Source organism: Branchiostoma floridae, chromosome 7 (genome assembly GCF_000003815.2).
Source record: "Branchiostoma floridae strain S238N-H82 chromosome 7, Bfl_VNyyK, whole genome shotgun sequence".
NCBI classification, from domain to species: Eukaryota; Metazoa; Chordata; class Leptocardii; order Amphioxiformes; family Branchiostomatidae; genus Branchiostoma; species Branchiostoma floridae.
In genome coordinates this window covers 21,796,442-21,820,852 of record NC_049985.1, presented here as the reverse complement: position 1 = coordinate 21,820,852, position 24,411 = coordinate 21,796,442, and the positions used below count along the sequence as shown (strand labels likewise).

Here is a 24,411-nt window from a genome sequence, read left to right as displayed (position 1 = left end):
TGTAAACGGGGCTTAAGTGACAATAGCTGTCCTCTCTCAGGACCTGCCTTAGAGTGGAATGGATGTAGAGGATGGCTGTTGTAGAATGGCATGGTGCCTGTTGTTTTTGTCTGCACAGAGGGTCTGCATGTGGGGGACATGGCTATGATTAAAAGTAAATTTAGGATGGCTGACTGGTAAATTGCTCGCTACACCTAACACAAAAAGGCATGCAGACCCTCATCATTGACAACTGGTGCTGTATTCTAATGGAACTGGAAGGCAACAGGAAGTTCAAATCTGATATTCCATGTATATCTTATGTGCAGCATGGAACACATGCCATGCATATGGTGTTGGACAAAACTTTTAGAAGTTTCTGGCAAACATTGCTTTCTTTGAACTTGAAAAACTGCAGTTGGGATTGTGACTTTAATGCTTTTGTGATAACAGTCCCTGCAATGCTAAATTGTTGTTCTTTTGATTTGATTATTACTGCTATTGTTATTTGAATTATTGTACTCTTGCAAGACTCATCATTCCTATGATTTATGCTGGCAGTGTCATGCTCTCAGCTTGTTTGCTTATTAAGTAAAGAGAAATGCCAAGTTAAAGTTTGCTTGCATACAGTGAGTAGAGCCGAATGGACTAAAATAAGAATTTTATATGCGATCTCTGCTTTGAAAAGCCACATACCAATGCTCAACTCGTTTGCTCATTTCCCTTTGTGGTATTTTCTCTCTACAGGCCCTACCCAATGTAAGCCTGGGTGTTCGGAAAGGCCAAGGAAGCAGCAAGAGCAACGACTCCGTCTCCTCCAGCGACTCCCACAATTCCAGTGGATTCCACTCCTACGACGAAGCACCCCCGGACTACAACACGGTTGTCACGACAGATGTGTGAGACGTTTCTCTGAATGGAAATGCTAAATGTTAAATGTTAGTTGCACACTTAATTACATTGTAAAGTCTGACTGTGCAAAATTGTATAATGCAAGAAACATGTACCACTTTACCAGTTTACTAGTACTGTTGTGTTGTAACAAAGCATTGAAGATGTTTCCATGGAATTTTCTCATCCCACGAAACGTTCAGTCAACTATATGACATTGAATAATCAGTTAATGATAGTTGTCTTTACATATCTGTTAGATTTTGCTTTTGTCTACATCAAGTTCAATTGCAGTTCATATGAACAAATACCTCATTTGTTAGAGGCAGCTCTCTTGAGGCTAACAGCATACTTAAGAAAGTCTTTTTTGATTCAACATCTAGAATGAATGTACACGTATAAGAATTTCATAATGAAGTTAGGAGATAGATTCTTCACTGTGGAGTTCTCTATTGTAGAGTACTGGTCAACAGTATAAATTTAGTTAACACACATTTTACATGTAACAAGAGGGACAACATGCAATACATTTTAAAGTAGTGTTCCTGCAGTAAAGATGTATATATAACAGAGTAGTAAGCATAATATGCTAAGTAGTGTAGTTTTAGTCCTTTCATATGTACATGTGTACTAGCTGGAGGAGAGCTTCACTTCTTTTGTTGGTGGTGAAGTGTTTTTTTGCTCTAACTTAATGTATTTTGTATTTTGACTTTGTATTTTGAATTGTCAGTTTAATTTTTCTTCAGGATAGCAGTCACATTGAGTGACCAATTTTTTCTGTATTCTCTGTACATAAAATGATATGATATAAACCTTCAAAAGGAACAATTTAGTAAAAGAAGTAAGTGCTTTGATAAGTAATAGTATAATTCCGGGTAGACCACTTAGAAACTACATTTGTATGTAGTGTAGGCATTGAACTTAATGTTATTTTGTAATATTTCGTGAGCTGATATGAAGAAACAGTGTACAAAGATAATGTAACTGTTATGTGTTTTTAAAAAATTCCTGTCTATACTGGCTAGAAACCAGTAGTTAGCCCAGCTACGTCACTGCCTCACTTCTTAAAGATTGAAGTGACTTTTTGTGAGATGTCTGTCTTAAGACAATGAATGTTTGTCTTTCAAATGCATTACTTCATAAATTTTGAGCTGAGCGCAACTCATCATGTACTTTCAATTTTATATGATATTTCTTTTGAATTTTTGAATGTATTATCTTGCTGGCACAATAAGTATGTTAAAAGCATCATTTGTTTAGCCTACATTTTTGTATGCAAGGAGGTAGTATATGATCTCATATAACCTCTTTGACCTGTATTAGTTTATAAGCAGGCAGATTTTGACTTTTCCGTACAACTGAACAAGCTTGCAGGCCAGGTTTGTTGTTCAGAACAAAGGCCTTTGTTTTTTCGTATGTCTCAGAATGTGCTTTTCTTAAAGGTTGTTGGATGCAAAAAATACTGGAGAAATTAGTAGATTAGCAAGTAAACTTTTTCGTAGTTTCTTAGACATTTTTGGTACTTTGGTATAACTCAGTTTATAGCATTTGATATCAAAGGCAGCCAGCATTGTTCATGTAATTGTTAGCATAGTGATAATGTATTAATCATGTAACGTTATGTTAAAATTTTCATTTCTACAACATGCAATGTTAACGTTATATGGATCTGTGGTACCCAAGCTTCTTATGTAAGACACAATGTGCTTAATGTACATGTATGTCATGTTCTCTTTGTATTTTTTATTACTGCATATTGTAAATAAAAGCAGATAAGAAACTTTGTGTCAAGTTATCTTGCGTGTTGATGCCTCATTTTGTTGTATCTCTAAAAAAAGTGTTCTTGGAAGACTTTACCCTCACCATGTAACGTTATTTTTGTTATAGCCACAAAATAGTTTCAGATCAATAATATAGTTTTCATATTAATCACTCAATGAATCGAAACGATAATCTATATCTATTTATTATAGAAAAGTTTTATCCGGTCTGCTTATAATAAAACCTATCTTGCTCACTACACTTTCTTGTTGTATGGCTTTACGTTAAGAAATGAATCTAGTGATGCAAGGATTTAATGTGCGGAAAGCAAAGTCCTTTTGGTTTTGGAAAGGTACGAGTAACATAGCGCACAGGCGGCACGGTTCAAAAGAGACACGCAACGGCTAGTTGAAGTACTGCAGCCGCCTGAATGACGATGTGGTTGCAGTACTCTTTTTAGCCGTTAGATGTCTCTTTTGAGCCGTGCCGACTCCGCGTGGTTTCAAGCAACAGTGCATTTCGTCGCGTCAGATTTCTGTTTGTTAGCTGTTTCATGTATCAAATCTTGATTTGAAAAGTAATACGGCGCGTCTGTGAGCATGTTGTGACCAGGCAGACGATATAAAGATACTCGAAGAACGCCTCCGTGGGTGAAACGAAGGAAGAGGACGACATCATGGCCACTGGCGGGTGAGTAAAGATCTGTATAAAAGACTAGCGGTCTTGGAGCACAGCTGTGATCCGTAGGAGATGCCCGTTGCGGAGCACTTCCAGTTCCATGAATGATGCCGTTATTGATTTGCATGGACCAAAGACTGCTAGTTTTCTTCAATACAAACCTCTCTCATGGCAGGCCGGCCGTTGTGTGGGTCACGTTACAATATAAGTAGTATAGAAGGCTAGAGATATATGACTATATCAATTCGGCAGCCTAAAGGGGATTGTGCTTTTTGGCGACGCCGCAGGGGCGAGCCAAATGGTATCCTGTAAATGCAGAAACTTTCGCGGTGGTTTATTGTTCCTCGCGAACATTTTTCCATAGCAGTAAGAGACTACAGTGCATGTTGCTGCCGCGAAAAGTCCTTTTTCCCGCTTTTACTGCGAAATTAAATCCCCGCGAACTTAAATGCATTTACAGTATAATTTAATTTTATTCGAAATATTTGTCACAAAACTGTGTAACGTTATTTGTTTTCATCGTTGTTATGTTGGTAATTTTATTATTTTTAATGTCGTGCAGGCCCCATCTTGTTTCCGGTTGTAACGTTAACGTTGACAAATTTTCTAAAACGCTACCATGAATGTTCAAGAATTGTTCAGCAACAGGAGGATGAAGCCAGCAGGTCCATTCTGGTGTCCGACATCCCCGAGACTGTGAGTAGGGACAAGCTGGAGAACCACTTCATGGGGATCGCCTGGGTTTCCGGAAATACAGTGGAGTCTGTCATCATGGCAACAGAGACTGAGGCAAAGGTCACCTTTCTGGATCCTGCAGGTATTTTATAAGATGTCATTTAGGGTAGAGTTGATTTTTTCCCCACTTTCTTAGTCAAGTGCAATACAGAAAATAGGACCAAACTGGTCTGTCTATATGCGAGTGCTAATTTGAGGAGCAACTAATGTTACAGTTACTGGTGAGTGTCTGACTTCAAAGTGAACATTTAGGATTTGCAGGGTTGTTTGAATCACTCAGAATTATATGGGGATAATGTTTCAGTGTTATACCTCCTTTCACCTTTGAAGTATTAAATATTATGTGTTATGCCCAAAAGTTGGATCAGAGGTCAGGTCCATGTATGGTTTTATATACATGCATGTCAAATACAGATACATGTATTTTTACACACATTTTACACACTTGTTTTGTTTTAAAGCTGTGGAGACAGTTTTGGGAAAGCCGCATGTCTTGAATGGTGTTGAAGTAAAAGTTCAGAGGTGGAGTCCTCCAGAAAATACAAAGGTAACAAACGGCATTGCAAGAGTTTTATTTTCTTAAAATGTACATTACATAATAATATGGGGCTCTTTTTTTTTGTTTATAAATTGTTGTAATCAAACCTAATGCATAATGCCAAGAACTTCTGTGCAATAGAAAGAAGCTTGATAAGCATCATGCAGGGTCTACTAACATATTTAACTAACGTATTTAAATTTTATGTCTTATCAACTTTCAAATTCTCTCATCTCATTTTATCAGTTATGATACAGTATTTTCTAAAAACAAGACTGGGTGTATTTTCCAAAATGTGGTTACACTCAAAGATAAGAAACTGTTTCTGTTCTAACAGGTAGATGGCAAGTCCCAAGCTACAACAGGAACCAGAGAGACTGATTTGCCTGCAAGAATCAGCAATGACTTCCTTGAATGTTCAATCTGTTGTGACATCTTCAAGAAACCCAAGATCCTCATCCCCTGTCTTCACACCTTCTGTACACTGTGTCTTCAAGAATGGGTGAAGAGGAATGTTAAGGAGACTTTTCCTTGCCCTCTGTGTTGCCACGAAGTCACTCTACCACAAAACGGAGTTGCAGGCCTAAAGGACAATTTCTTCATGGAGAGTCTAGTAGAGGCCTTAGCAGAGCAAAACTACATCCGGCACAGTAAAGATGGCATCCACTGTACAAACTGTGACGAAGGCAAGGCAGCCACATCTAGGTGTTCGGAGTGTGCAGAGTTCCTCTGTACAAGGTGTGAGTCGGCGCATCGAGTCGTCAAGGCAACCAAGGGTCACACGCTCTTCACCTTCGAGGAACTCAAGATAGGAAAATACGACAACATCTTCAGGGACAGGAAAGCTCCACTGTGCTCCAAACATCCTGGAGAAATCCTGAAGCTCTACTGTAGGACTTGCGAGACACCGATATGTAACGAATGTGCCCTTTTCGAACACAGAGACGCGCAGCACGATTACACACGCATAGAAGAAGTGGCTACAGAAAAGCGAAAGGCGATCCTTGACCTCACACTGCAATGCCAGGCCCAAATAAAATTCTTTCACCGGGAAGAAGACGCCCAGAAGCGTTTGAAGCAACATCTCTTAAAACATGCGGAGGAAGCACGTAAGAATGTGCGTAGTACCGTACAATCTCTTCTTACACTTGTGAAGGAAGAAGGCGATCGACTTCTAGCCTGTATTGATACAGAGGTAGGATGCAGGAAAAAACAGATAGAAGCAGGGATAGAGGGAGCGCAGATCAGTCTGGCAAGCACCAAGAGCACGTGCGAGTTTGCAGAGACTCTAGCTCGGGAGGGGGGCGACTATGAAGCGGCATCGTTCTCACGAGAGATGACGCAGAGATTAAGTGAACTGGCTAAACCACGTTTTCACACCGTGGATTTTGAATCAGCAAATGTTACAATCGATTACTCGGTCATGAAGAAAAAGCTGGTAAAAAACAGTCCCACAAATGCCCAATATGGCATGTCGCTGTCAACAGAGAAAGAACTGTCTTCCAAGCTACGAGTAAGCAGTTTGTCTGGAAGACATTCTACTGTTGGAGGCAAGAAAGCAGACCAAGTAAGGACTGTAACCACCCAGCAGGACCCCATCTGCTATAGATGCTGGTTGACAGTATCAGTCCCTCCAACATATCTCCCCTGCAGAAGCCAAGGTTACTGTCCAACCCCATACTTGTATATATATATATTCTTGGTACACTTGCTGAATGGGTGATTGGTCCACTGATCAGATCCTGGTGATGTGAATACTGTTCATGCTAGTTCACCTTTATCCTCAGGGTAACCTGTACCCATTGCTGTTGAAAACAGGGCATTTAGAAGTAGAGATATAAAGTCGAAAAGTAAAAAACACCATATCTATCATATATGGTGGGTAATACCCGGTGGATTAAAAGGTGAACTAGCATTACACTTGTGTGGTATATGTGTCTAGCATCTACCAGGCTATGTAGATTGGTGGTCTAATTGTAGAAAATGGACAAATAGTAAAAACAGTAAAAACATTATCTACTGGCCGACCCCCTAGCGTACTATAGACTCTATTTGTCCAATTTCTACAATTAGACCACCGATCTACATAGCCTGGTAGAGGCTATACGTGTCAGCATTGCAGTGATCGGTTCAGTGGACTGTTCACTTATTTGGCAAGTATACTAGGTTACACCTTGATATAATATATTACATTATATGTATATGCATACAATTATGCATATACAAACTTGGTTTACTGGTTTATGACATGATTGAAAATGTTTATCGCTTTGATATGCTAATTTTCAATGCTGTAAGATTAGCTTTTATTCCAGCGGCTTTTATTCCAAATACCGGGGAAATCTAGTTTATCCTGCAAAGCTGTTTATCTTCAAGCTAACTTCTTCACTTCTTCTTAAGGTTGCAAGGGCACATTCTGCACAAAGTGCCTAGTCAGGGCACTGAAGAATGACCCTCGGTGCCCTGTCTGTCTGACCTTTGTGCCCAGTCTGGTGTTGACCAATCAGCCTAAAGGAAGGATGAAGGTTAATTCCACCAGTAGTGACGTGTCTCTCGAAGGCTACCACCAATTTGGGGCCATCCTCGTAGACTTTGTCTTTCAAGATGGAATTCAGGATGGGGTAAGTTTATTTATTTTGTTTCTGTTTTCTTCACACAGGATAGGTACCCTCATCATTGTTAACACACTACTTTACAGGCGTACCCTGTATACAATGACATAAACAGAGTTCGAAGAAAGAACATTCAACATTTTATTACTATCAGGCCATGAAATATTCATTAATGGCTTCATGGATTGGTTTCATATTTGGTGTATCGGTAGGTTATGACGAAAACTGGAAATGACAAGATTTTGGGCTGAACTTCCACACCACAGTGTTCTGGACATGCTATTAATAATAGTCACAATTTCTAGGTGGAAGATAGCTCTTGTACTCGAAAAGGAGTGACATAACTTTGGGCCCCTTAGCATCTAATTCTGGAATTGCAGGGGCATTTTTCACAAAAAGTTCCAAGAAGATAAGTCAGAAAAGGAATAATTGACTCAGGGACCTAAGAACTTACTTGATGGCATTTTGGCCCTATAGCCAAGGATTTGGCTTGTGGTAAGGCCCTCGAAACAGTCTGGCAGCCAGGCTATTGGGTAACCACAAACACAACATTTATGTTTGGCCTAACCGTGACCTTATCTTTAATCTTCAGCCGGAGCATCCCAATCCAGGAAAGCGCTACAGTGGCATGTTGTACCGGGCCTACCTACCGTATACTTCTGATGGGTTAAGAGTTCTGCATCTCCTGGAGAAGGCCTTCAACCAGAAGCTGATGTTCACCATCAGGGCATCAAGAGGGGGCAGTGATAAAGTGGCCTGCAGTGACATTGAGCTGAAATCAAGCACATATGGAGGGCCAAAAGTGTATGTGCTTTATCAAAAGTGAATTTTTATTTTTTGTTGTTTTATGATGAAATTAGCCTGGGTATCATTCGGGTAGTAGCTCGCTCCTATGTTCGCTTCTGCTACTTGTCTGGAGACGTGCGCATTCAAACCGTTTGGTGGTTACTTCAGTTAATGAGCGAATTAAGGAATGGGTTCTAGAGCGCTTGTTTGATGACACTGATGACAATAGGCCCTCCCGCAAGCGAACGGAGGGCTTTTTTTATGTTGGAACGCCTGTTCGAACGAGCACTTGAACCAATTCCTTACTTTACTCATGTGTAGGGACCAATCAGCGCCCTTGTCCAAAATTTGGACGGTTCCAGACATTAACGTGGTCAAGGACCCCAGACGCAACATCAGAGAAGCAACAGTATATAATGAATGTCAGAGCAAAAAGCGACTTTACATAGTGTATAATAAATGCAGGAGCAAACTATTTTCCGGATGGTACCCAGGCTATGACAAAACAGCAAGGGCTTTTAATTTTTGCTTTAGCATGCCTACTTAAGCTCTGGTTACACACTCAGAACCTTTCCATGGCAGCTCCCAATCACTCCCCAACCAATGTTGGCACTTGGCTGGGTGTTGTCTAGAACCCTGTATAGCTCCAGTTAAATTTTCTGATTGCATCGGAGAAGAATATGACTTTCCTGATATTGGTTTGTCAAAATTCGTTGTGGGATGATGCAAACAACGTTCAAACACAAGTAGCTAGCAGCTTCACCGACCCCAGATGACATCGTTCACCATCAACTATGGTCAGAGAAAGGTTGTAGGAAGGCTATGGTCAGTTGCATGTGGTGGTCTTAATACAGTACCAATACAGCATATAGGAGAATTCTTTTTACACAACTATCAGGTACTTACATTGCTTACGTTTCGATGTCTCTCAGACACCTTCGTCAGAGTTTCTAACTGGAGTTCTACTTCTCACCGCCATACAGTCCAATGTATGTAGCCGATGTAGGTGGCGCTTTTGCGATGAGAAAACAATCCGAAACGTAGCTAAGCTTGTATCCCCCTCGTCCCGGTCCATCACTGGGGTTGGCTTTCTTATCCAGATCACCTCCTTTGCGAATGTTTTCTCACCGCAAAAGCGCCACCTACATCGGCTACATATAGCGGTGAGAAGCAGAACTATAGTTAGAAGCTCTGAGGAAGGTGTCTGAGAGACATCGAAACGTAAGCAATGTAAGTACCTGCTGGTTGTGTAAAAAGAATTCTCCTATATCCTATACTCTACCAACCTGATGAAACTATTTCAAAAGTACCGAATACAGTACTGCATTGGGAAATAACTCCAACATGTGCTTTCTTCCTGCAGAAATGGCTACCCAGACCCAGGGTATCTAGAGAGAGTGGCAGCACAGTTGGCTACCAAGGGCATCAGATGATCATCTGTGAATTCCCAACTCAATTGTGCTAACACTAGTTCACCTTTATCTGTGGGATAACCTATATCCGTTTTTGAAACAGGGTGTATATGTATAGGGATGTCAAGTCGACGGACAGTGGTTTCAAACTATAATTTATTTTAAGTATTGCAAAAAAGCAATTAAAAGCCACTGTCTATTGTCTTGACCTTCCCCAATACCCTAGTATACACAACGGATATAGGTTATCCCACGGATAAAGGTGAATGAGTGTTAGTTGTTTTCTTATGTCTACATGGATGTAAATGTGACAGTGTCATATTTTGCTTCAAATATCACCTATATGAGATGAAACTGTTAGAAATTTACAAGAATGTTCTTGAAAATTACAGTACATATATGTATAGCCTATATTCTCACCTCATACTAGTGTGTTATGACAGTCTTTCATAGAGTAGAAAAGTTCCATAGAATTCTTGTTGAGTAGCACTATTTGACATTTGTTATACATAATATAACATGTAGTTGTAATAGTGCACGTACACATATACATGTATATGACACAACTATGTCATTTATTCAGCCAACATTGCCAAAGTTTTAATTAAAAGTTGATGTATTTATATCCTTTACAGTAGTCTGTAAAATTTTGATTTAGTAAGGAATGAGACTATAAAAAGCCTCATGGAGAATTATATCATCAATAACGACATAATTTTCATGTCTTAAAATTACGGTTGTTACATTACTTTTTAAGTAAAATACTTCTTTTTACAGTGTAACAGCAATGTAGCTATATATACGTCTTTATATTGAATTTAAGAATATCCAACATGTAACAAGTCACTTATAAGTTATTCAATAGCCTCCACCAGGCCTTGCTATGGGTCTACCGAAAGTGCGAAAAGGAAGGAAGTATGAAGCAAACTAAAATAAAATCAATGAGAATATAAGGAACCGGTACGGCGGGCGTTAGAAGCCTATGAAACGTGTTTTAAAACGTGTTTTATTTTAGAATTTGGCAATATGAATTTTTTACGGCGCTGTTTTAGACTGTTGTGTTTGTGTGGCTAAATTATTCTCTGAAGATCAGCGAAATACAAGGAAACAGAACTGAGATAAGACAGTAAGGACTAAAATTCAGTTACTGGCGGGTGATAGATAAATATCGATTAACGTACATTTTCAGAATGAGGCAAGATTGTAGCGTTGCTGTTGTATTTGGATGACTTCTGTTCTCCCAAGATGGGAGCACCGCATGCAATTCTTGCGATTGTTTACGTCTAATAGAAATCCGGCCTGGAATGATATGCTAATAAACTGCTGCCCCACTAGCATGACAGCTCCCTTCAACACGGCCCACAACATGTTTTTCTGGAGACTGGAGACATATCTTCTTGCTCGTTCACGACAAAAGAAAAGGTGTGAAAGGATAGGCATGTATACATTGTAGTGATTGTACCAAGGAGTTTTCATCACGTTGTGCCATGAGTATTCATCATTTTGGCGGGAAGAAAGGACAACGTGAGGAATTTGTGCAAAGGATATTGGGAAACTACGGAGAGATTTGGCCGTTGACTCACGTCTCCCGTGCGGGTTCTACAGAAAAAGTCTTTGGAACCAGACCTCGAATTGAAATCAACGCGGTGTCCCGATTGCCCGGGGCCACATATAATTTAGGCCGGGACCACTAGAAAACGACTTTGTGACATTTTTGAGACCGTAGAAAAATAATCTACACCAGAATGTCAACCCGTCAAACGTTTTTCAGGCGCGCTACTTAGCGGCTTTTACCCCCCTCCCCCCGAATTTGATCTGTGACAGCCCGCGTGGGAACCCGAGACGCACTGATTCGTGACTCCGCCCATCGCCTTTGATTTGTATTTAGCTATTTCCACGCGTGCACTTTCCCGCCGGTTCGCCGTTTAACCATTGGAGCTCTAGGAATTTCGCGGAACAAGTCGCAAAATGCAAAAATAAAGTCCGTTGCAAATGCATTTGCCGATCACAGTGCCGTTACCTTATATTCCCATCGATTTTATTTCACTTTGCTTCATACTTCGTTCCTTTTCGTTCCTTTTCGCACTTTCGGTACTTTCCTTTTCGTTCCTTTTCGTTCCTATCCAATCTTTTCGTTCTTTTTCGCACTTTCGGTACTTTCCTTTTCGTTCCTTTTCGTTCCTTTTCGCACTTTCAGTACTTTCCTTTTCGTTCCTTTTCGTTCCTTTTCGTTCCTTTTCGTTCCTTTTCGTTCCTTTTCGCTCCTTTTCGCTCCTTTTCGTTCCTTTTCGTTCCTTTTCGCTCCTTTTCGTTCCTTTTCGCACTTTCGGTACACCGCTTGCTATGGGGGTATGGATTGTAGAATTCGGCAAACATAGGGTGACCATGAGAGTTAGTCCACTGAAAAGTTAACATGGCAATTTGATTTTGTTAAAATAATAGGCTACGCTGCCAATGTGAGTTTTTCATGGACTAAACCTCAGGCATGTGGCATTTGGCAGCCTGTTTCTTTCATATTTTCTATATGTTTAGATAGGAGACTTGGTGGTCTTTGCACTTAAAAGTTAAATAGACTTGTTAATGAATTTGTTTTTGCGCACTTAACACCACCATAGACTATGTAAAGTCGTTAAAGATTTAGGACTATATAATCCTCCAGCCAGTCGGGCAACTGTCTGATTTTGGAGATGAGCCAGGTGTAGGAGGGGACGTAGATCTCCCTGGCACGGATCGCCCCTCCGCGGATAATGGCCTGGGCCGTCTCATTCACTGGGGCTGCACTTTCCAGCATCTTCTCTCCATCAGGCAGTTTCTGGTACATAGAAAAATGCATGTTGACGAAGGTTATAGATCCACAAGTAATGCTGTTAATAGACACCCACAGCCCAGTGCAGTACCGACGGAAAATGTCAGGTAAACCAGTGCAGTACCGACAGAAAATGCCAGGTGAACCATTTTCAAACTTGACTTTCCTTCCTATAACCGCCACTTACCCACCAAATTTCATTAAAATCTATCAACAGCTTTTTGAGTTATGCTGCCCACAATGAAATACACAAAAATGCACAGCCCACTCCAGTACCGACGAAAAATGCCAGGTGAACCATTTTTGAACTTGACCTTCGTTTCCACAACTACTACTCAGCTGCTTAATGAAAGTTTCCTTCATTATGAAATCTGAATGGTCAGGAAGGTTGAGCAAATGATTGCACACACAGAATACATTATACCATACAATAGATTCTTCATTTTTGTTCTTTCACATCTTCTTTGACCTTGGAATATTGTATGATAATAGCACACGATTTCAGACATTTGTTTTTGCAATCCACGGAATATGTTTGCTTATTTCAAAGCTGCTTTGGACGATTTATACTATGGTTAGAAACTTTTTATTTCATTTTTGGAAACGACCGAAAGTTGATGCGCGTGTGGATCTCATCCATATACTAGTAATCAAATCAACATGGGCTAATGAACAAAAATAAATCGAAGAGCGGCGTACCTTGACCATTTTGACCGATCCTTCTGTGGCCACGAATCCGATCACCGCGTAGGTGACGGTCACGTTCTTGTTGGTCTTCATCATCTCCACACGGAGGGAACTGAAGAACCCGTCCAGCCCAAACTTTGCCGTACTCATGTACGTAAAGTAGGGGAACGTCATCTTTCCTAAAATAAAGAGAGAAAGAAAATCCATTGTTTTGGTAATAATAATGATAATCACCAGGTGTATTTTGCCAGCCAGTAGGTACCCAAATTATGTCTAACGTGGTCGAGGCACCTCCTCGATCGATCGAGCACGGGACCCCCGTTTTACGTCCCTCCCGGAAGACGATTTCGTGGAAAGCTTCGTGAGGCTACAGCAATCCGGACGTCCTTGGTTGGGGGTCTCCCTTCCAAGCACTGTCCGGTCCGCGCGTTACTTAACTTCCGAGATAAAGGGATCGGGTGTACCAACGCGCAACGCGGCCGTAGCGTATAATGAATCTAATGCTTTTTGTCAGGCCCAGGCGGCAATCCTTCTTTGAGTATCTATTTTTAGTTGATGTCCACATCTCTCACAGTGGTAACATGGTAGAATTTGACCGACCGAATGTGTAATAGAATTGCGATCCGGCACAAAATACACAGCTATATAACGTTATATGGACCACTAGACTACATTTACACGTTTTGTGCATAGCTACCCTAAAAAAAGAGATTGGTCAAAATGCTTTATTGTTTGATTAAGATGTGCCTCAAGTTTTCTTAAAGACGTTAACGCTAGTTAACTTTTATCCGCGGGGTAACCTATATCCGTTGCTTTAAAAAAAACTATTTAGAGAAATCAAGTCGACAGACAGTGGTCTCAAATTGCAATATTTCTCTTCGCCAAGAAGAGTATGAGATTGCTTGACTTGGGTCTGTATGTAGGTCAACAGCATATAACTCGAGAAATTGTGGATGGAACTTTGTGATTTTTGGTAGGTGTGTAGCAGTTGTCGAAAGGAATGCCAAGTTTGAAAACGGTTTACCTGGCGTTTTCCTACGGTACTGCAGCGAGCTTGGTATGTTTTTTGCGGTTTGTTTTTGGCAGCATAAGTCAAAATCTAGCTGGGCGATTTTCACGAAACTTGGTAGGTGTGTAGCGGTTTTGGAGAGGAAGGTCAAGTGCGAAAATGGTTTACCTGGCTCTTACCTATGGTGCTGTAGCGGGATTTGTATGTAAGTGCGTTTGTCTGTAAGCAAGATAACTCGAGAACCCTTGAATGGATCCTGATTATATTTGTTAGGTGGATTGGGGTTAGGAAAACGAAGGTCAAGTTCGATAATGGGCACCCTAGTGGCTGCCTAAGGTACTGCAGCAAAACTTTTAATTTTGGCACTTCGTGTTCTGGACATGCTGTGGTCATGATTTTTGAGTGGTAGATAGCCCTTGAAACAGAGAGTAAGTGCTGTGAGTTTGGACCCCCTAGCGGCTTTTTGGGAACTGCAGGCACCGATTTCCGTTCAAACTTTGGACGAGGATAACTTGAGAACGTGTAAACAGATCATCAGGATTTTCGGTATGTAGATAGAATGAGTGATGACTTAAACAATGTAATACTAATTATGCAAATTAGTAGCTTATTTGCATAATTAATGAGGAAAGTTCATAAATCCATGCCAACAGCATATAACTCAAGAAGCTGTGTATGGATTTTCATGATATTTAGTATTTAAGTAGCGGCTGCGGAAAGGAAGGTTGTGTTCGAAAATAGTTGACGTAGCATTTTCCGTTAGGACGGTAGCAGGCCGAGTGTGTGCGTCCTTTTGTTTGTGGAATGCATAACTCGAGAAGCCTTGAAAAAATCCTGATGATATTTGGTAGGTGGGTAGGGGTCAGGAAAACGAAGATAAATTATGATAGTGGGCCCCCTAGCGGCTTCCTAAGGTACTGCAGCAAAACTTATTAACAGAAATAAACTGTGCTCTATATATCTCATTTTGACCTATATCTATGGACACAGCTGTTATACAGATGGTTTGCTGGAGGACGCCCTTACACTGGGGACAAAGTCTAAATTGACAAGCATGAAATTCTGATTGACCAGGGATGCTACCAGGTCATCTGTTAGGTCACAGTCTGGTTTTGGTAATGTTTGTGTGTTTGTGAGGAACAATAAGACCTTAAAGTCTTAAATAAAGGCATGATTATTTGGCGAAGAGATGGGTTCGTTGAACTCTAGTTTCAGAATGCTGTAGTTTGAGACCACCATCCGTCACCTTGATATCCCTAAATACGTTTTTAAGAACAACGGATATAGGTTACCCCGCGGATAAAGGTGAATTAAATACCTCCCAGGGAGCCCATGACTGTGATGTGTCCGCTGCTCTCCTTCAGTAGAGGCAGGGCCAGGGAGGCCAACCGGACGTAACTGATCATGTTGACGTTTATGAAGTCCACGTAGAAGTCCATGTCTAGGTCCTCGTCCCACGTCTGTAACTTTGTCACCCTCTCGCTGATTGGTCCAAAACTTGAGCCCGCGTGATTCAGGACAAGGTAGTCCAACCTTCCTGATGTAAGAAGAAAGAAACGTACTATATCAAAATGATAATGCAAAACTTTGCAAAGAAGACAATATAGAGTCCATTCCAAGTCACCATGAGGGTTTTTAGGTGATATTTGTAATTAGTCCGAATTATTTTGAATAAAAGAATATCTGAGCCACAATAATTAAATTCTTTTCAAAAAAAATGACTAAGAAAATACTCATCTATTGGAATTCCTTTTAACATTTTAGAAATATTTTGCAAGTAACTGTACAAAAATATCTTTATTTAGAATAATTGTGAAACCTCTGTGTGATTATTTCACATTTACAAATATTTTGTAAACTTCGCCAAATGGTAAAATTAGTTTATTGCCCCATAAAAGTAAGCCCTATGGTTGCATCTGGATATTTTTAGATTTCACTGCTGGGCACTGGTGGATCCTTTGTGGCGGGCCATTGTTGCATGGCACCCAACCATACTTTGCAAGGATGTGAGAATTGCTATCTTCCCAGCCCACTGAAACATTTACAAAAAATGGTAGAAAATGGTAAATAATGGTAGAATGCTGTTATCATTATTTAGAAACATTATAAGTATCCAATTCCACACCATGATTATTTCCAAACTTTAATAGGACAAGGGAAATATTTCTAAAGTTGAAACAGTGTTAAATATATTTCTAAAGTATCAAATGTCCTAGACATATAATTACAAAACTTTAAAATCAATTCTAAACAATGGCAACAAACATCCGCACGGTGTCTTGGAATGGACTCTATTACAAAATATAAAATAAAATACAAAGCCAGGCGCTACGAGTCAATTCTTTATTAGTATAATTCGCCTTGGTGTATTATTACAGCAAGTAGGTACCCAATATGAGAGACATGTATGTATCAATTGTTTTAAAAAGACAGCAATGAAACGGCGTTTTGTTTTCCTACCGAACTTTTCCTTGGCTGTTTGAATGGTTCTCTCACAGTCCTCCGCCTTCCCCATGTCCCCGGCCACGTAGTGCGCCTCCTGGGCTCCCAGGGACATCGCCTTGGCCACAACCTGTGGTAGAATTCGAAGAATTAAACAAACAAACAAACAAACAAACAAACAAACAGAGACACGACATTAGAGACTATATATAGTCATTGTATCGGCTAAAATCTCTTCTACCTAGAAGACTGCAGGAATAGTTACGTGAGGAAACAAAGAAGGAAAACATCACCTCCTTCAGCCTGTTCTCCCTCCTGGCTGTGATGAGGATCTTTGCTCCCAGCCGAGCGTACTGATACACCATCTCTTCGCCGATACCGGAACTGCAGCCAGTAATGACGACTGTGGCTCCTCGTATGGACTCTGATATCCAGAGGAAAGTACCGATAGTGACAAAACGAGGTACAGTATCCCATAAAAATAGCGGTCATCAGTTCTATTCTTTCTACATAAAAATAACTTCCAATAGGCTACGGGCGAAGCAAAAAATACGATGGTGGTGAAAATCAGTCACGGTAGGGAGATGGCACCGGCAGTAACAAATCCTTTAAAAACTTAACAAACTGAAACTAAAGGGAAAAAATCCTTATGTCAATCTATTTGAGAACTAGGTGACCTATACTAGTCTAGCCTCGCCTCATGGCAGCATAGACCAGCTTTAGACATGTCAATACACTGTGATGCTCCGGTCAGGCGACTTATTGATTCACTGGTGCACCTGCCATTGGAGCATCACACCAATAATACAGACACCGTAGTCCTCCGACCTGATAGGACTACACATACACTAATTACTATTGAGATTATGCTTAGAAGCGATAACAAACGTTATCTTGTTTAATTTCAAACCAGTGAGTATTTGTTCTCCACTTCTTGACAAATTCGCTTCTTGGGAGTCTTTGAAAATCGATATTGATGTTTCAGGGTAACAATTGTTCCTTTTGCGGCTGTCTGTTTTTTCTCAAAAGACATACAACATCTTTCTACCCACAGCTGGTGTCTCACAATGGAGACAATGTAAGCGATTATTTCTTCTTTTTGTTTAGACAATCCACTTACAAGTGCAGGGTCTTCCAGCAGCACATATTTTTTCCTAATTTGGAAAGTAGGACATAGCCATTTTCTCAAAAAACCTTCGACCCAACACCACACTTCCTCTGCTTTTGAGCATGAGAAAAAAGTATGTGTCAGTGTTTCCACATTCCCACAACCAGGCCATTCACATTTGTTATCTGCCACATATTTCCATGCTTTAAGGAGACTTTTAGTTTTGACAATTTGATGTATGATCCTCCAATTTAGATCTTTGATAAAATTGGGCAACATATCATTATGCACCATTTGCCATAATCTCTTCCATTCCCTGGCTGGGTTTTGTTCTACAATTTTTGGTTTGACAATCAATCGTTTGGTGAGAAGATCATATAATTTTGACAGTTCACCAGTTTGCCAGTCATAGGTAGTATCCATTTTATTAACAGATTCCACTAGGGATTTTAAACTATTTTGTATAGGAGGCCATTCCACCGTATGTGGTATTGTATTTGTCCACTTGACATAGCCCAATCTTCTCAAAAACAGACCTAACCAATATCGTCCTAAAACTTTCCAGGCTATTGTGTCATCTTTGCACAACTCTTTAAACTTTAAGGCAAACATACAAGTTGCTTTAACTGGTATGTTGACTACTCCCAAACCTCCCTGTTCTTTGGGTAAATAAAGATTGTCTCTCTTAATCTGTTGCGATTTACCCCCCCATAAGAATGAAAAAGCGGCTTTTTCGACTTCATTGGCATATCTGGTAGGCATTTGGAAAACAGGGGCTATATACCATAGACATGGGGCAGCAAGTGTATTCAAAACGACAGTTCTGCCTTGGAAAGACAATCTGTTGCCGTCCCATTTGCTCAAGGCATTTTTAAATTTTTTAACCCTGTCATTCCAGTTAACATTGATCACTCTTCCGCTGCCGAAATACACTCCCAATAATTTGATTATTGTGGATGTCCATCTTTTAATTGTTATTGGCTCATCTCTTCTCCCACGCCATTGCCCTAACCAGAGGGCTTCAGTTTTTCCTTTGTTCAACTTGGCTCCTGTACCTTTCTCATAGATATTAATATCGTCAAACAATTTGTTTATAGAATTATCTGTTGTAAGGATACCATTTGTATCGTCAGCATACATAGATAGTTTCTTCTCATCTCCATTTGGCAATTTAACACCTCTTATTTCTTCGTCATTTCTAATTAAACAAGCAAGAGGTTCAAGAGCAATAATGTATAGTAGAGGGGAAAGTGAGCATCCCTGTCTGACACCCCTTGTAAAGGGTATTTCATCAGAAAGGAAACCATTTACCGAAATTTTACAATAAGCTTTCTTGTACAAGGTTTGAACAAAACTCCGAAATACAGGACCAAAATCCATCTTTTGCAATACTCTGTCTAAGTATTTATGATTTACCCGATCAAAGGCTTTCTCCTGATCCAACGACATGAAAACTGCTTTAGAATTATGACTATTTATATACTCGATAATGTCTCTAAAATCTAAAAGGTTGTCTGTAATCTTTCTTCCGGGAACAGAACATGTCTGATCTTTATTGATGACAAATTGTAGCACATGTTTCAAGCGGTTTGTCAATGCTCTTGAAAGAATTTTATAATCTACATTAAGTAATGAGATCGGTCTCTTGTTCTTTACCTCTAACGGGTCTCCCGGCTTATTTATTAGGGTTATTAAACCCCCTCGCTGGGATGAAGTTAGTTCTTGATTAATCAATCCTTCATTCAAAACATGAACAACATGCTTACCTATTAGAGGCCAAAAGTGATAATAAAACTCCTTTGGGAGTCCATCCTCACCTGGCGTTTTATTGTTACTTAAATCTTTTAAGGCAATTTGATACTCATCCTCTGTCAACGGTGTATCTAGAAAATCCTTTACATCAGACGGCAGAGTATTTTGTATGTTGTCAAGAAGTTTTTCCTGGCACTCTAAATCCATCTCCTCCTCAGAAAACAGATCAACATAAAAATCCCTGAAGACTTCCATTATTCCCTCCTGGGATGTCACGATATCACCATCTTTGTTCTTTATTTCTTCAATTATTTTCTTCTTACCCCTTCTAATTTCTTTCTTCAGGAAAAAAGCAGTTGGCTTTTCCCCCTTTTCTATCCATTGAATCCTTGCTCTAACTTTTGCACCTTCTTCTTCTTTCTTTAATAAACTATTCATCTTTTCTTTGGCTCGTGCCAAATCCATTGCCGTTGTTGTGGAGGGATTTGGCTGTGCTAAAATATACGTAAGATCCTTGATTTGTCTAGTCAAATCATCCTTCTGCTGCCTTCTTTCTTTCGCCTTTCTACAACAATGTTTAATGATCAGTCTCTTTGATTTCACTTTTATTTCATCCCACCATTCCCTTTCATTTACAAAATATGGTTTCAACAGACACCAAAATTGGAAAGCTTCCTCATACTCTTGTTGGAACTCACAGTCCTCCAGAATAGAAATATTCATTTTCCATACACCAGGCCCTTTTTGTTGCTTTTTAATGTTACTATCCATTTGCATCTTAACCGCGTCGTGGTCTGAAAAAGAGACAGGTAAGTAAGTGAAACCTTTTATTTGAATACCTTGAGAACAGTAGAACCTATCCAGCCGAGTTTGTATTGAACACTGTTTGTTCCTCCACGTGTACCTGCGTTGAGTCGGATTCAGTGCCCTCCACCGATCTGATACTTGAAATTGAGCACACAGTGATTCCATCTCTACTTTTCCTGCAGCACCATCTGATGAAATCCCACCCTTTTTATCCAAAACCAAGTCTTCGACAAAATTAAAGTCACCACATATGATCATGTTGGTATTGTTAGAGCCTTGTAAGTAGATTGGAAGTTCTTAAATGAATTTTTTCCTCTCGCCACACCGGTTCGGGGCATAAACATTGCATAGTTTAAATTTATCCTTTTTATTATATATATCACAAGAGATTACTCTCCCATTCTGATCTGTAACAACATTAGTGTGACACCACTGTGTGTTGGGAGAAAACAAAATACCTACCCCAGCGCACCTATTAGATTTCCCGGAATTCCAAATGGCTTTTCCCCCCCATTGTTTCGTCCAGGTTTCTTGATCCAGAACATTGTTAACATGGCATTCCTGTAAGCAGATTATGTCTGCTTTCTGGTCTTTCATATATCTGTATATACTCCTTCTGGTAGTATCATCCCTCATCCCTTGTGCATTTAAAGTTATTATTTGTAAAGCCATTAGAAGTCCTAGAATGAGGAAAAGAATAATAGCACACCTAAGTAAGCTTATTTTTCCAAGACACATGGAGAAAATGCAAGTTTTAAATAAACCAAGATGGGCAAGAATAACAACAACAAAGCTCACCTGTCCAACCGCAGTCTTTCTATACCCTAGTCGACTCATAGCCCCATCCTTCGACAAGCGCGTATCAGCCGAATATAGAAGGATACCTGTATAAACTGCCATCCGTACTTTGTTCGTGGTAATACTAGTACATCTGTCAAGAAGATTTTGTTTCGTCGCTTTGCTGCGTATATATATCTTAATAAATCCGTCTACTGAAGTGTTTATTTTGTCAGTTACTTGTTGAACAGCATATAGTAACATCGCATCATCATGTTTCTCCTCACCTTCATCAACCTCTAATTCTGATCAATCTTTAGTTAGGGAAGTGACACGAAGTAATCAGCAAGAAAGGAAACCTCCGCTAAACAGGAATTCAGTGTAAGAAAGCCGTTAGGCTGTTAAAGCTGAGAAGACGACAAAAACCGAGGACGCCTGTATTTCCCGGCTTGCATTATTCAATTTTTATCTGCAACATGGCTATTCCATATGCATGCCATACATGCATGTTTGTTTATGTGCGTTTTTATGGGTATATACCGATGCTTTTGGCTTAATTAACTATACAAAGATGGATAGATAGAGAGAATCATATGTTTGGTTGATTTTCTGTGCTGAGGGTCTCGTTTCAATGGTATGTCTATCATGATAATTGTAGATATATAGTGCAGTGAGTATAGAAATACGTGTCCATGATATGAGTAAGAACTAAAAATAGAATTATTTTTTACAAGATACTTAGTTGTAGACGGACCGCACCTTGTTCTTTGTTGTTACCTGTTGTCTCCCTAAGGTCATTGACTCTTTTACACGGACGGGACCACTTCAACTGAAAAGGGGGGTAAAATATAAGATTTTGCCAGTTTACAGGCGTTAAACAGATTGCAGAAATGATTTTACGTTACCTGAATAACACGTTCACCTTGAAGGAAAAGGTAGGCACAGGCATAGTTGACTCAAAGGATTTCCAGTGTGACAACTCCACCCCTACCCGTCAAAACGCTGTTCGACAAGTCCGGAATCCGGTATGTCAAGTTGAACAGCTCTGTGACATACAATCTTTTCTGATGCAACATGTCGCGGCTAGTGTGGGGTAGTTTGGGCGTCCTGTTGGGTGCAGTAGGCCTTGGTGTGTACTGGAGCTATGACGGCTACAATCCAGGTATGTTGGTTTAGGCCAATGGTTTACCATTCTTCCGGGTGTCTAATAACAGTGACAGCGCAGTCTAGGAGGGGAGGGGCAAATGGGCACTGCCTGTCGCATTCTGCTAAAGATTGAAAATGCAACATTGCGACATTCTGGAAGACACAGACATACACTATTTGTTGTATGATACATTGAAGTTCACACCGTTTTGTCCCCAAGAGTCCATACGAGGTGCCACAGTCCTCATTACTGGCTGCAGTACCGGCATCGGTGAAGAGATGGCGTACCAGTACGCCCGGCTGGGGGCAAAGATCCTCATCACAGCCAAGAGGGAGAACCGACTAAAGGAGGTGATGTTTTCTTTCTTTTGACTGAAAATAACGTTTCGGCATTTGTATACGGTAACTGCAATGTGCAATGTAGAGGCTACCACAATATGTAATGTAGAATACTTTTCTTCAAACTGCAACGATCAACAGTCTTTCATTCTCCTTCTCAGTACCTTTTGCACTTGTTTTGTTCAGGTTGTGGCCAAGGCGAAGTCTCTGGGAGCCCAAGAGGCGCACTACGTGGCCGGGGACATGGGGAAGGCGGAGGACTGTGAGAGAACCATTCAAACAGCCAAGGAAAAGTTCGGTAGGGACACAAAATTATCTCTACATATAATGGAGTTTTTGAAATGTGCAAGCAATAAGAAAATTACCCGTTCCAAATACGCATGTGCGGCGACGGGAATTGTGGGTAATATGTCAAAGTTGTAGACCCCTTAGACATAAACAAAGCGCATTTGGACACTGTTATGCACACGGAGACAATGCACGAGCCTGGCGAGGACTGTTTACAAGTTAGGGGCCTTCACCTTCACAGGAATTGTGGGTAATATGTCAAAGTTGAAGGCCCCTGAGACATAAACAAAGCACGTTTGGACACTGCTATGCAAACGGAGACAATGCACGAGACGAGGACTGTTTACTAGTCAGGGGCTTTCACCTTTGACATATTACCCACAATTCCTGTCGCTGCATATGCGCACTCGGAACCGTGAACGTGCTTATTTATCAAAAACAAAGAAAAACAACAACAACAAAAAAAGAAACAATTGTAACAATTATATTTCATTTTCCTTCGTCCTCTTTCTTTTTACAGGACGGTTGGACTATCTTGTCCTTAACCACGTTGGGTCAAGTTTGGGCCCAATTAGTAAATTGGCTGAAAACCTGAAGTTTTGGGAGGACAACCCGGATATGGACTTTTTCGTGGACTTCGTAAACATCAACATGATCAGTTACGTCCGGCTGGCCTCCCTGGCCCTGCCTCTACTGAAGGAGAGCAGTGGACACATCGTGGTCATGTCTGCTTTCGGAGGTAAAACTTTGTCTTCTTGAATTCTATTTTGTATTAAGCATAGGTAAATTAAAGATTGTCCCATAGCCTTTTTGAAGCCGTAGGGGCAGTGGTTTGTTCTGCACTGTGTCTAGGGTGAGGGTTTGGGAAGCGGAGCACATCTCTCCCCGGCCAACCGAAGTCAAGTGCCCATTTTCACACCTGAGCGGAGTACGGAAAGGAGCATGATGCCTTTTCCACGGACATAATATCTACCTATATAGCAATGCAAGTCTTTATTACGCCGAGGTGACAAAAGTCGTGTAAAGCTAAGCGTCTTTTTCAAGGACGGAACATCTACCTAGGTCTACCAGAAATCGAACCCACATTCAACTACTTTTTACGTGATTTTTGCCTAAATTTCTGTGAGAAAATAAACACTATATAGAAACCACAATGTAATTTTACAGCCTACAATGACGATCTTTTTACTCTCTTTTCCGCACAGGAAGGATTCCGACCATGTATTTTTCCTATGGCAACACGGCAAAGTTCGCACTGGACGGGTTTTTCAGTTGCCTCCGGGCGGAGCTGATGAAAGCTAACCGTAACGTGTCGGTCACGATCGCCATGCTCGGCTTGGTGCACACACCGAATGTCGACTCTCTCATGAAGGTGGGAGTTTAAAGTAGGGTTGAGTGTAATACGCTTATAGATGTATGTTTTTTTTATCTTCGCCAAGAAGGTTATATTTTGGGTAGCGTTCGTGTGTTTAGAAGATTAGCATGACTCTAGAAAGCCTGGATGGATTGTATTGAAATTTTGTAACATGGGTAGGTATTGATGAGACCTGGAAATGATTAGATTTTGGGACCCCTAACGGCTCGTTACGATACTGTAGGGAAACTTCCTGTTTTGATATCTCGAGGTCCGGACATGTGTGTTTGCTTGTATGTGTGTGTGTACGACCATCACTATCTCCATAACGTTCCAAACGATTTCAATGATATATGGTACGTAGGTAAGTGTTGTTGGTCCGACGGTCGATTTTGGTCGATCAGTCTAGTGGAAATAAGGTGATCTTAGGACGAATATCATAGTTACTGTCTTTAATTGTTGTACCCACAGAAAACAGGAGACGAAGACATGTTGGCTATGGCG

At 40.5% G+C, this 24,411-nt stretch overlaps 4 protein-coding genes across 4 annotated transcripts in view; 3 read left to right on the top strand and 1 right to left on the bottom strand.

Annotated features, from left to right (window-relative positions):
* Positions 1-2,130, top strand: part of LOC118419709 (vascular endothelial growth factor receptor 1-like) — a 20,535-nt gene extending 18,405 nt beyond the window's left edge. Inside the window, exon 25 of the mRNA XM_035826243.1 lies at positions 727-2,130. Within this exon, the coding sequence (XP_035682136.1) occupies positions 727-882 (156 nt within the window). The 3' untranslated portion in view covers positions 883-2,130. The remainder of the gene's footprint in view (positions 1-726) is intronic.
* A 985-nt stretch (positions 2,131-3,115) lies between these two features.
* On the top strand, positions 3,116-10,024 carry LOC118419649. The gene is made up of 7 exons (XM_035826145.1): positions 3,116-3,321; positions 3,942-4,126; positions 4,506-4,591; positions 4,920-6,243; positions 6,983-7,203; positions 7,787-7,998; positions 9,344-10,024. Exons 1-7 carry the CDS (start codon positions 3,308-3,310, stop codon positions 9,411-9,413), a joined length of 2,112 nt encoding a protein of 703 aa, XP_035682038.1. The 5' UTR covers positions 3,116-3,307; the 3' UTR covers positions 9,414-10,024.
* A 1,639-nt stretch (positions 10,025-11,663) lies between these two features.
* LOC118419685 (hydroxysteroid 11-beta-dehydrogenase 1-like protein) lies at positions 11,664-16,782 on the bottom strand. The gene is made up of 5 exons (XM_035826209.1): positions 16,630-16,782; positions 16,355-16,466; positions 15,213-15,431; positions 12,898-13,064; positions 11,664-12,204 (listed from the first exon to the last, which is right to left on the bottom strand). Exons 1-5 carry the CDS (start codon positions 16,699-16,701, stop codon positions 12,022-12,024), a joined length of 753 nt encoding a protein of 250 aa, XP_035682102.1. The 5' UTR covers positions 16,702-16,782; the 3' UTR covers positions 11,664-12,021.
* Positions 16,783-21,807: 5,025 nt separating this feature from the next.
* Positions 21,808-24,411, top strand: part of LOC118420169 (hydroxysteroid 11-beta-dehydrogenase 1-like protein A) — a 22,280-nt gene continuing 19,676 nt past the window's right edge. The window contains exons 1-6 of the mRNA XM_035826881.1: positions 21,808-21,942; positions 22,147-22,277; positions 22,452-22,563; positions 23,074-23,292; positions 23,759-23,925; positions 24,379-24,408. Of these exons, the coding sequence (XP_035682774.1) occupies positions 21,855-21,942; positions 22,147-22,277; positions 22,452-22,563; positions 23,074-23,292; positions 23,759-23,925; positions 24,379-24,408 (747 nt within the window). The 5' untranslated portion in view covers positions 21,808-21,854. The remainder of the gene's footprint in view (positions 21,943-22,146; positions 22,278-22,451; positions 22,564-23,073; positions 23,293-23,758; positions 23,926-24,378; positions 24,409-24,411) is intronic.

Excerpts from the sequence above, each read along its gene's own strand:
- LOC118419649 (XM_035826145.1), top strand. Across the intron at positions 4,127-4,505 it reads CACCTTTCTGGATCCTGCAG|CTGTGGAGACAGTTTTGGGA; the intron begins GTATTTTATAAG and ends TTTGTTTTAAAG. Across the intron at positions 6,244-6,982 it reads TCTCCCCTGCAGAAGCCAAG|GTTGCAAGGGCACATTCTGC; the intron begins GTTACTGTCCAA and ends CTTCTTCTTAAG.
- LOC118419685 (XM_035826209.1), bottom strand. The coding sequence starts at position 16,701 with ATGGTGTATCAGTACGCTCGGCTGGGAGCAAAGATCCTCATCACAGCC. Across the intron at positions 15,432-16,354 it reads AACAGCCAAGGAAAAGTTCG|GAAGGTTGGACTACCTTGTC; the intron begins GTAGGAAAACAA and ends TTCTTACATCAG. Across the intron at positions 12,205-12,897 it reads GATCGGTCAAAATGGTCAAG|AAACTGCCTGATGGAGAGAA; the intron begins GTACGCCGCTCT and ends TCTATGTACCAG.